This window comes from Stegostoma tigrinum, chromosome 30 (genome assembly GCF_030684315.1).
Source record: "Stegostoma tigrinum isolate sSteTig4 chromosome 30, sSteTig4.hap1, whole genome shotgun sequence".
Lineage (NCBI taxonomy): Eukaryota > Metazoa > Chordata > Chondrichthyes > Orectolobiformes > Stegostomatidae > Stegostoma > Stegostoma tigrinum.
Window position 1 is genome coordinate 36,101,545 of NC_081383.1, and position 12,212 is coordinate 36,113,756.

Genomic DNA, 12,212 nt, shown 5'->3' on the forward strand with positions numbered 1-12,212 from the left:
CTGAGGTGATGAGGTCGTGAATGGTGTTGGAGATGATGGTTTGGTGCTCGGGTGTGGGGTCATGATCGAGGAGGCGGTAGGAGGTGGTGTCGGAGAGTTGGCGTCTGGCCTCAGCGATGTAGAGGTCAGTGCGCCATACTACCACTGCGCCACCCTTGTCTGTGGGTTTGATGGTGAGGTTGGGGTTGGAGCGGAGGGCTGCCCGTTCTGCGGGGGAGAGGTTGGAGTGGGTGAGAGGGGTGGAGAGGTTGAGGCGGTTAATGTCTCGACGGCAGTTGGAGATGAAGAGGTCGAGGGAGGGTAGGAGGCCTGGGGGTGGTGTCCAGGAGGAGGACTTGTGTTGGAAGCAGGTGAAGGGGTCAGTGGAAGGAGGGTTGGGTTCCCGGTTAAAGAAGTAGGCATGGAGGCTGCGAAAATTACTTTAGACGCTGGAATCTGAACTGAGAACAAAACAAAACGCTGCAGATGACGGGCAGCATCCAGTCTAGATGACACTTCACCGGAAATATGTAGGAACTATTTTCCATCATCGGTTTGTGTGGGGACAGCTTTGAAACCAGGACGGAATTGTTTCCGGTGTCAGGGTATAAGAGGCCGCTGCGGTCTACTTCCGGTCTCTCGAGCGCGCACTGACGATGGTGAGTGAGGATCGGAGCGGGCTGCAGGCCCGGGGTCAAAATCCACGTCCATCCATTCCCGGCCGGGCCACTACCATCAGCCCGTCACTAGGAACTAACTCGATACGTATTCATCTGCCATCCCGCTCCGATATTGTGGGGCATAGCTGATGAAATTGCGGGCGTTCAGTCGCAGCGGCGGTGCACACACTCGAACCCGGGGCCTCAGTCTGGGCCTAGTGCTTGTGCTTTACAGTTTTGTATGAGGGGCCGCCTTTACTGGGTCTTTCATATTCCTCAGGCTGAAGGTAGTGCCTCTCTTAACCAAGGCTCCGTTTCCTGGTAAAAGTTTGCATTGAGGTGGCCCCTGCCAGTCCATCCCGTTTCTAGTTCTCCACTCACTGTATCTCTCAATGAATCCTAATGCCTTTCCCATGTAAGTACGTTACAAATCGACCAAGCGACCACAGAAAATGCCGCAAATACTCAACCTGGTCGTACAGCACCACTGTAGGGAAAATCACTTAATGTTTCAGATCTGTGAGCTTTCATCAGACACGAAAGGATAACTTTTCTTTCCTCCCCAGTGAGTGCTGACCCAGATCTGGAAGAAGCTCTCAGAGATGAAGCATTAGCTGCTCTTCTTCCCACGTATTACCTGACGAGTTGAGTTTTGCAAGCATTTTTTTTCAGATTTCCACCATTAACAGTACTTTGTTTAAGTAACACTGTCCTGATCCTCGTTATTTCTGTACAACAAATTCTGAACAGTTTAGAGAATGTTAATGTTTCAGATTCTGTTGTTTGGTTAATAGCCTATTTTTTCAAATAATATTTTTGGCTATGCTCTGTTATGTTTCAAGTCGTCCATAATAGGGGTGTTATCAAACCCAGCTTATGTGGAAGCATCTTCTGCAGGTTCAGTCAGCATCTGAAATCTTTGTGGGTTAAATATTCAGCTGTGGTCCTTTGCAAGGTTCCTAGTGAAGCCTGTACCAATATCCTTCTATGACTATCCGTACAGCATTGTAGAATTACGGAATTTGGGCTTGGAGAAAAGTTTGATCCTCACCTTTCACCCCCAATCTGATTTCTCTATCATTTCTGAAGATCGACTGAAAAGATGATATCTCCTTTTTTTGTTCATTATTTTTCATGTTATATTAGTCTCTTTGAACACTTCTGACATTACAACAATAAATGATGTACAACACCACTCTGTCTGCAAATTTGTTTGTTCTGAAATATTGCATAACACCATTAAAATTACATGGATATTAATACTGAAAACCTCACGTTCATTCAGTCACATTTACAATGCCCAAGGTAAAGAATCAAATCACTTTTGCTAGGCTTTAAATAAACGCAGGAGATGATCTTCTATGTGTACCACCTAAATAAAGTTATCCCAATAAAAGATCTTTGATCTACAATATTTACTCTGCTTCTCTCTTCATTGAAGTTGCCTGAATTGCTGAACATCTGAAGTATTTTCTGGTTTCATTTAAGCTAGGCATAGTTTGTGAGAAAACAGAAATTGCCAAAGAACCTCAGATCTGGCAGCGTCTGTGGAGAGGTGTCAGATGTGCTGAGTTTCTCTAGCAATTTCTACTTTTGTTTCAGATCTCCAGCATCCACGGTTCTTTGTTTTATTATAATTTTTGGCAATGTTTATGTTAACATGTAAATGCATCAATGCAATAATTGGCAGTAGTTGCAGAGAGAGCCAAGAGTACTGCATGAGGGAGAAAGGAATAGGATACATTAACAGGATTAGGTGACAAAGCCTTGGACCATAAACCCTTGTGTAGGCCAGTTACATTAAACTTTTGATGTGATTCCCTGCCTGAACTTGTTCTTTTTTTCTTGTGTTATTGAGAGCATGTGGTGTTAGCAGGCACATGTTTTCATTTAGCTTTCATTATGCTGAGCTCTGAACTAAGGATAGGTTGATCATTTCTAATCCCTTTTTTGTAAAATGCCTGATTTATCGATTTTCTTCTTATCCTCCTTCAGACGAAGGGAACATCGTCATTTGGTAAGAGGCGGAACAAGACCCACACACTTTGCCGCCGATGTGGGGCTAAGGCATTTCACCTGCAGAAATCCACCTGTGGTAAATGTGCGTACCCTGCCAAGAGAAAGAGGAAGTGTGAGTATCATCACATGGAGCAGAACTATGGTCAAACACTGAGGATGAGAATATGTGGTCTCCCTATCACTTGACAGCACTGATTCTTATACTAGCATTATTCTAGTACATTATTATGGAAAAAACGTGGTCTTTGTGCATGGTTACTAATATTGGAAGATTCTTTGGAAATCCCTGCACATTTTGGCAGCAGTCACTGTTTTAAATTATATTCCACTTACCTGTGGCATCACACCTAGTCAACCCTGGGCTGTGATTTTGACGTGTGTCTATTCTGTCATAGATATTGAGAATATCAAAAAGTGGATTTGTGATAAGTAATATATTTGAGCATTAAGCTGAATGCCAGGTGAGGGTGGACTTTAGTTCAGTTGTGATTTGCTTCTTGGTTAAGTTGACATTGGCTATGTTGTTTTATATGTTACAGTTGGACATTCAGTTGGATGTCAGTCAACAATTAGTATCTTCCTCCAGGAATTGGGGGGAGGAAATGATGTAAGATAAGTGCTTGCAAGACCTCACAGATGGTCTTGAAATATTTGATTATAACTGTTAGAATGCTTTTAGCAATCACTTGATTTTCACCCATAAAATCCGTCCACATATTCTTCAAATCATTTATATCTACTTTCATTCCTAGCATTCTTACTCTTCAGTTAAAAATCTCATCACCTTGTAAAAATTATTATCTGATGTAGTATATATATACAGCATATTTTCAACCAATCTCAATACAAAATAGTTATTTGTAATTATGTTTAATTTGTGCCTACTCATTTGACCAGTGAATACAAGACATCACTGTTTGACTTGTGTAGTCTTTCAGCACTTTGAAGATTTTAATTAGGTCAACTTTCGATCTTGTATTGATGAATTCTCAATACCTCAAGGTATTCTCAAAAGTATTACCCCTTAGCCCTATGGTAAAATTCCAATATTTCTACATCTTTTAAATCTGAAGTAAGCTGGGAGGCTGCAACATATGGTTTGAGAACTGATAGGTGGGGACATTCACTGTTGTTGAATAGCCCAGTCAGTTGGACCTGTTTAATTTGGGAGCTGACAGTTGTGATCTTTCTGATTTTTTCTGTAGATAACTGGAGTGTGAAGGCCAAAAGGAGAAACACAACTGGTACAGGTCGCATGAGGCACCTGAAGGTGGTGTACCGCAGATTCAGGTAAGGGATGCTGTGATGCTGAGAAACTACTCGTAATGATTATGCAGGTAGTGCTAATGCATATGATCACTATTTCTGTGAGAAATGATCAAACATTAACTCTTTCATAAGATGAAAGATAGAAAATTGGAACAGGCTGCTAAAATATTCTGCTTGTTTTACTTCTAGATGAAGATAGAGTTTGGGGTGGAGGGGGCCATCTGCAAGAGGCTGATGTGGGGAGGAAGGTTGGTATATCGAGGGGAAGGAGTGTTGGTGTGAGTTGTATCTCAGAAAAAGCAGCATTGATGGCTGTATGTGGGAGAGGAGCAGCACTGGGTGGTGAATCTGGGAGGTAGTATGCCAGATCAGTACCGGGTCAATAATTTCTAATCTAGTCTGACCCCAAATCACTCTGAATTTTCAACATTCATAGTCAAATAAATTGAGCTGGAGTTCCTCGAGAACTTGGTCTGATTTAAGATTTGGAACGTATTAAGGCCTTGAAACAAAATGCATCGCAGCACCTTTTATAATTTGATTCGGGGGTGGGCTGAATAATTGAGGGAAAAGAAACAACTCTAAGGCTTGCCCCAAATCAGTGATTAAAATTGTCTGTTATGGATGCACCTTGGATATTTGGGAAGCCCTCAGCAGGGTGTGCATTTTACACCTGTACATTTCCTATCTTCAGAATGTTGATTCATTTTGTCAGCTTTTCCTTTCTAAATTTCTTTGTTCACAAAGTGGAAATAGCCTGTGAATTTAGTATGTGATAATTCTCCTGTAGTATGTGGTAATTTTCCTATTAGTAATGGTGTTTTAGTTTTGATTTAATCTTTTTTGCCATCTATTGTTTTTGATATACACCAAATTGGGTCAAATGCCACCTTCAGATAACAAGTTTTAGAGAAAGTATTTATCGATTCAGGGTGTGCTTTCATAAGTTACCACTTTATTAAAAGTCCTTACTATTTGTATACTTTCCATATATCCTACCCCTGGAATTAGCACCTTTCACATTCTTGGAATATTCCAAGAAGCTGCATAGCAATGAAGTTAAGTAGTAAAACCTGCAGCAATTTGGAAAATGGTTTGCTGGAACTTGGAGGTTTCCCTGCAATAGCATCGAATTTGGAGTGATATATAAATGAAGAGGAAACCATCCCAAAGGACTGATGCTCTTTATAACTGAAGAAAATAAACCTAGTCCAGGTTTAATATAAGGGATTAGGTTATTTGGCTCTTAAGTATTAACAAATAATAGCAGTGTAGGCAGACAACCCGCTAGGACCTGATTGGATGGCATCTGAGGATTTTAAAGGAAATGGCTGCAGAGACATTGAAGTCATTGGTTGAAATATTCTAGAATTTACTAAATTCTGAGAGGATTTCAACGTATTGGAAAACCACTGATGTGATTGAGTGAGTGGGCAAAAACTTGGCAGGTGGAGTTTAATGTCGGCAAATGTGAGGTCTTGCATTTTAGTAGGAAGCATCGAAAGGCAGACTTATTTAAATGGAGAGAAACTCGGGAATTTGGGTGGTGCTGTGCATGAAACACAATGTTAGCATGCAGTTGCAGCAACTAATTAACAAGGCAAGTGGAATTTTGCTGGGGGTTTAGAATTTTAAAACAGCTGCAATTTTGTTCTTGAGCACTTGTGCAGGGTGTCAGTGAGGCTGCACTTGGAATACTGTGTACCATTTTGCTCCCCATATTTAAGGAAGTTTGGCACTGGAGGCTGTTCAAAAGATATTCGAGGGATGAGGGGGTTGAACTGTTAAAACAGGTTAGGCAGTTGGAATTAAACTCATTCAAGTTTAAAAGAATGAGAGGTAATCTTATTGAAATATACAAGACTGGGGGACTTGACAGTGTAGATGTCAAGATGATGTTTTTAGTAGTGAGTGAATAGGAACTGAGTTACACAATAAGGAACACTCATTTATAACTTAGATGTAAAAGAATTCCTTCTGAGGGTAGTGAATGTCTGGAATTCTCTGCCCCAGAGAATTCTGGAGGTTAGATCACTGAAAATATTCAAAGAGGAGTTAGATATATGTTTGAAATATCGAGGAATTGAGGGCTATGAGGAACTGACCAGAAAGAAGAGCTGAGGCCTTGGGCAAATTAAGTTCAATCTTGTTGAATGGTGATGCCAGCTTAAGGCGCTGAATGGCTTATTTCTGCTGCTGTTTCATAAGTTCTTTGTGTCTCTGTTATTCTGTGAGATCATCACTGCTTTACAACCTAACTAACCTTTGTCCCAAAGTGTTTTATATGTCTGAAAAATAAAATTCCACTAATTCCGTGTTTAAAAAGTACCAGTTTAGCATCTGTTGCAATTTGCAGAAGAGCACAAATTTCTTGACAAACTGTATGTGTAAATGTCCTGAAAACATGAAAACAGTTTTTGCTTCCATTTGTTCCCCAAATATCTTGACTTTGATCATATCGTATCAAATTCCAGGAACCACTGACCTAGTTTTTGTAGTTTCTTTGTAACTTAACCTCTTAGGCACCGATATGGTTTTGATGAAACTGCACGGCATTGTCTGTTAAGGCAGTATATCCTTCTTGATGTGTTGTGCCCAGACTGCTCGCAGCCAGGGCCTTATCTGGACAAAGTATGGCTTTACTACCTTGAACTCTGGTCCTCTAGAAAGGAAAGCATTATTCCATTGGCTTTTATTATTATTATTTAATATTTGTTTGTTCCAGTTTAATGATTTGTACATGGAGCCCCAAATTCCTTTGGGCTTTGACTGTTCCTAGCTTTTTAACATCCAGAAAGAGTCCTGTTTTTATCTTTCATTTGCCTATATTCAAAATTCATTTATTACAGTTTTCACATTGATAATACATTTTAAAAAACAAAATAACTGCAGATGCTGTAAGTCAGGAACAAAAACAAGTTGCTGGAAAAGCTCAGCAGGTCTGGCAGCATCTGTGAAGAAAAATCAGATAATGTTTCGGGTCCGGCGACTTAGAAGTCAGAAGTTCTGAGGAAAGGTCAGTGGACTCGAAACGTTAATTCTGATCTTTCTCTTCACAGACGCTGCCATTCCTGCTGAGCTTTTCCAACAATTTATGTAATAATACATGTTGTAGTTGTATGCTTCATCTACGCTACTTACACTGCCACTTTTTTATGCCATCATCAAGTTAGGGTAAGTAGCTATCTAATTCATTATCTGATTTGTTAATAAATATGATGAATAGGTGAGGGCACAGCATAGATTCTTGCAAGGGTATCATTAAACAAATAACAAACAATGGTAGGGCTTGTACAACTAATGATAGGGCCTTGGGTGTTCGTAGAGTCACACAGCATGAAAACACCCTTCAGTCTGGCCATTTCAGAATTGTCACCTTTGAGAGATTGGGAGCAGACAAACAGCTGCAATTGGTCTTGGGGTTTGGACACAGTGATTCGTATAGAAGGGTGCAGAGAAAGTGCTGTGGGTTTAAAAGAGTGAAGTTAATATGATTACTTGATTAGATGTTGTTGAAGAGAATTTGAAATTATTTTGGCATTGCTATAGAGGGATACTCAGGTCTTGCCACTAAAAATTCCACTACCCTAACTATTTTCCCACCTTTGTCTGCAGGAATGGATTCCGCGAGGGGACCACTCCAAAGCCCAGACGTGCAACAATGGCTTCCTCCAGCACTGCATAAACTATCAGTGTATCTACACAACAAATAAAACTCAAATTTGCAATGTTTTCCTGACCTCCCTGTGCTTGTTTTTTATACCCATTCTACTCATCAGTTCAAAAAGTATCCAGCCTGCAAAGTAAATTGTACTCGGAAGGATTTGATCACTTTTTCAGACATTTTCTTTTCAAAAGTTACTAAAGAATTTGGGCAATCACTGTTTCAGGCAATGCATTCCAGATTGCAATTGAATTAAATGAAAGATCTATCCCTTCTGATTTATTTTACCATTTTAAAATCATCCTGTCTTCTCTCTCCTCCCTTGAATAGTGGTGTTAAATTTTGCTAACTTCCAGTCTGCTGGGGTTCTTCTAAAATCATGGCCAGTCTAATTGTTATCTTGATATTCTGATTGGATGGATATTTTTGTAACAGCACTACCACCTGTCAGGTCTGGCCAAACTGTAATCCAGGCCTCTGCTTAATTATGATGGAGCAATGGAAAACTGACCACATTCATGCGTCACTGTATCCTTCTCCTGGTTAAATGTGTGTGTCATTTTTCCTGTTCCTCTTATCCACTGACATCCAACTCTTGTTCATGAATGGCAGAGTTGATTTCTCTAACATGGCAAGTAATGGGATTGGGCAAGATGCAGTCCTTGTGTTAGGGCACTTGTTGATCATGTCAATGTTAAAGTGAGCCCCATTTTCACACTTTGTATCTAATAAAAATTCTTGACCTGAACTGAATGAATCATCGGGCAATGTGTGTTGAGCTGATTGTGTGGGCATTTCTAGCATTTGACCATTCTCCAGCCCACCAAAATCTGCAGTTTCAGTCATTAATTGCCATGTTGTCACCTTCTGGAATGAACTTTGCCTCTCTCATTAACAAGTATTGTAACTCAAAATCTATAAGTTAGCCAATGCTGTGAATCAGCAAATTAAGCTTCAGAATACTTGACTGTGCTGTCGTGAACTTGCAATGCACATTCATAAGATTCTCTATTCGAAGGGGCCATGCATTGGTTGCAGACTAGGCCTGACATGGTTTGCTTTCAGATTTAAAACTAGGTTCCAGGCTTAATCCTGAAGAAGATGGAAGTTAGTACAGATTGTACTGTTAGTTACACTATCAATGGCAGAGCTAATTTTGTGACTGCTGTCCTCTTTGTACGTTGGAGTATAGTATTTCAAACATTGGCACCCAGTTCTGGATAGGCAAGGGCCAAGATGCTGAAAATCATTAAAGCTTTCAAAATGCAAACATTATTGATGGGGTATGATAAAATACATACTAAGTTGCGTGCGCATCAGATGTCTTGTACATCCCGCAAAGACGTTGAATATTAGATAATGCAGCAGCTAAGCAGCTGGTGCCTTCTGATTTTCTGTTCCCTACATCTGATTCAGCCATTCTGTCTTGTGGGTCTTTTGGTGGGCAACATTTAGATGACATCTCTGTCTCCAGAGCATGCATGCTGAGCACTCCAAAACCCATAGTTTCAGCAGCCTAATCTGTCAAGTTTCAACGACACAGGAACACCGGGCTCTTCTTTTATGATGCTGGTGATGGAACTGTTGGAAAAGTTCAGACATTCTCCCTGCATTGCAATAACGGAGCAAGGAAAGAAATGACATTTGTGACAGGAGATCAATGGAGCTACCAGCTGAGCATTAGGAAGTGAGCATACGACATTTAGTCAACACTGCATTGCCAAATGTTATTGCTTGCACAGATTATATTCTTAGAATGTGGAGCTGAAATTTTCTGATGAAGGGTCTAGGCCCGAAACATCAGTTTTTGTGCTCCAAAGATGCTGTTTGGCCTGCTGTGTTCATCCACCTCCACACTTTGTTATCTCGGATTCTCCAGCATCTGCAGTTCCCGTTATCTCTCTTCTTAGAAAGTAACCTGGATTTGCTCAAGAACTGCAGTTTCAAGATAGTAGATGTAATACACAATGAAATCTGCAATTTAGAATCCTACCCCGATGCGTTAATATTTGCCCTATTTCCTGATTGCTGCCAATAGAGTGCTTCAGACTGCAGACAGGAACTGGGAGGGAAAGATAGCAGAAATCAAGGTAGCCAGTTACGGTGTGAAATTTTGCTGACTGAACCTGCCTCATTTGATTTAGCAGACCTCTGCTCCAGATAAGGCCAAGTTTCATAGCAATGCCTAGACCTTTGGAATGGTAGCCGTTACAGCTCAGGAGAAGATCATTCAGCAACTGAGACTATGTATGATATTTGTAGAGCAATCTGAATTCCTCGTTCTCAGCCAGAAAAGTTTAAAATCCTCAGTTGTCTAGCTGCTGAACGGATATCCCCTCAACTTCATCGCAGGTGCCTTCTAAATAGACAATGCCAAGAGGACACACTACAACCTGACACACTAGCCACGCTGCCCTATGACAAGAACAGAACTGACAATGAAACTCCTACCACCACCAGGAATCGAGATAACACACAAGCCCACAGCCACGCTACAACAAACACAAGGATTAAAGACCCTATACCCATGACATGTAGAACCAATGTAATTTACAAAATACCATGCAGAGACTGCCACAAACATTAGATTGGACAGACAGGAAAGAAACTAGCCATCAGAGTACATGAGCATCAGCTGCAGCAAAGCAACACAACAAACTTGCCCCAATATCAGTATGCTCGGATAATGAGGGCCATCAGTTTAATTGGGACAAGGTAACCATAGTAGCCCAAGCCAAACATAGACATGCACGGGAATTCCTAGAGGCATGGTTCTCAAGATATAATGCGATCAACAAACATGTAGATTCGGACCACATATGCAAATCCACACAGAACAGAACCAGAAATAACACAACTGACCATAACGGACCAGACTGTACAAATTCCAAATAACATCGCTTCATTGGAGACCCCACTGATGATGTCACCTTGCATGGTGACAAAATGTCTGGATGAAAACAAGCCAGCTTGGCGAGCAAGTCAACAACTTCACTGACAACCTGAGCTGCAAATCTTTGCAAAAACTTTAAATTCACTAAGGTGTGTAAAAACTGATAGGGTAATTATATTAGGGAATGACTATGACCCCAATATTTTTGGGATAATCAGAGTGTGGAGTTTTTAGACGGGGTAGATGTCTTGAAGTGCATAAGGAGGGAACATGATGTCAACAACAGATGGTCCTAATTCTGGGGAATGAAACTGGACAGATGTTTGAGGTGACAGCGGGAGAGGATTTTAGTGATGGTGACCACAACATCGAACGTGTTAAGTTTGTTGTGAATAAGAAGAAAGCCTGTAAAAATGCGTTTTGGATTGAGGTAAGGCCAATTTTTTAAATTATAAGGCAGCATCTGGTTGAAATAGACTTGAAACAGCCACTTCAATGTAAATTTACAACAGATCAGTGGGAGGTGCTCCAAAAGGAAGTGGGGGGGGGGTGGCGGGGGAGTATAGGCCCAATATGTTCTCTTCTGTGTGAAATGTAGGAGCAACAAACCAGAGAACCCTGGATGTTGAGGAATATTCAGGGCTGGATAAAAAGGTAAAGAGAGTCATATAACAGGTACAAAGGGAGCAAAACAATAGGAGCAAACGAAATGCAGCTGAGAATCTCAAGAAAGCAATTAAGAGAACGAAGGAAGTGCGTGTGAAAATTCTGACAGGCAAGTTGGTAAATGAAGGGAAGAGGATAACCAGTCAAAGAGGAGAGACCAAGGGCTCAATCTGTGTGTGAAGTTGGAGGATATTGATAGAGTGTTAAATGAGAACTTCACGTCTGTCTTTACTCTGGAGGAGGAGGATGCAAACACAGAATTCAAGAAGATGGACAGTGAAAGCCTTGAGTGGATTGATTTCTGAAGTGAGGAGTACTGGAGGTGTTCAAGGTGGACAAATGCTGACGTCCAGATAAGTACTTTTTTAATTTGTTCATGGGAGTGTGGGTATCACTCGCTGGGCCACCATTTATTGCTCATCTCCACTTGCCATGGGACAATTAAGAGTCAACCACATCGCTGTGGGTCTGGAGTCACATGTCAGCTAGACCAAGGAAGGATGGAAATGAGAATTAGAATAGAATCAGGATTAGGTTTCATTGTCACATGTACTCAAGGATAGGGATACAGGAGTACAGTGAAAAGTGTACAAAGTCACCATTCTCCAGGACTATTAGGTACAAAATCTTACATATAAAGTAGAAAACAAAGAAATAAAGTTCAAAGTTTAGCATTACAGTCCTTCTGAAGTGCTTAGCTATGGGCCCGGATCTGGGCGCTTCCACCCTGACGCTGAGACCATCAGCAGCTTGTGTTCCCTCGCTGCTCTGCTGCTGCAGATCCATGTTTCTGTTCTTTGGCACCATCTTGCCTCTAGCAACAGCGTCGCTGCCATGAGACCATGCTGGGCTGAGCTTGGCAATGAAGCCGCCGCTGAAGCTGCCATGTGCTCTCCACAGTAGGCAAATATGTTTAAAGTTAAAAAAAAAGCACAGACAGGAAAAAAAGTAAAAGCAGATGGAGTTGATGAGTCCGCGCAGGGCTTCAGCTTGGGTCCCTCACCTCCATCCCAGGCCTCAAGAAGACTTTCCACATCAAGCAGATGTTCACCTGCACATCTGC

The 12,212-nt window shown here is 41.2% G+C and overlaps 1 protein-coding gene across 1 annotated transcript; it reads left to right on the top strand.

Annotated features, from left to right (window-relative positions):
* The first annotated feature begins 543 nt into the window (after positions 1 to 543).
* rpl37 (ribosomal protein L37) lies at positions 544 to 7,658 on the top strand. Its single transcript, XM_048560133.1, has 4 exons — positions 544 to 638; positions 2,634 to 2,769; positions 3,863 to 3,947; positions 7,542 to 7,658. The coding sequence occupies exons 1-4, from the start codon at positions 636 to 638 to the stop codon at positions 7,609 to 7,611; spliced, it is 294 nt and encodes a 97-aa protein (XP_048416090.1). The 5' UTR covers positions 544 to 635; the 3' UTR covers positions 7,612 to 7,658.
* The last annotated feature ends 4,554 nt before the right edge of the window (positions 7,659 to 12,212 follow it).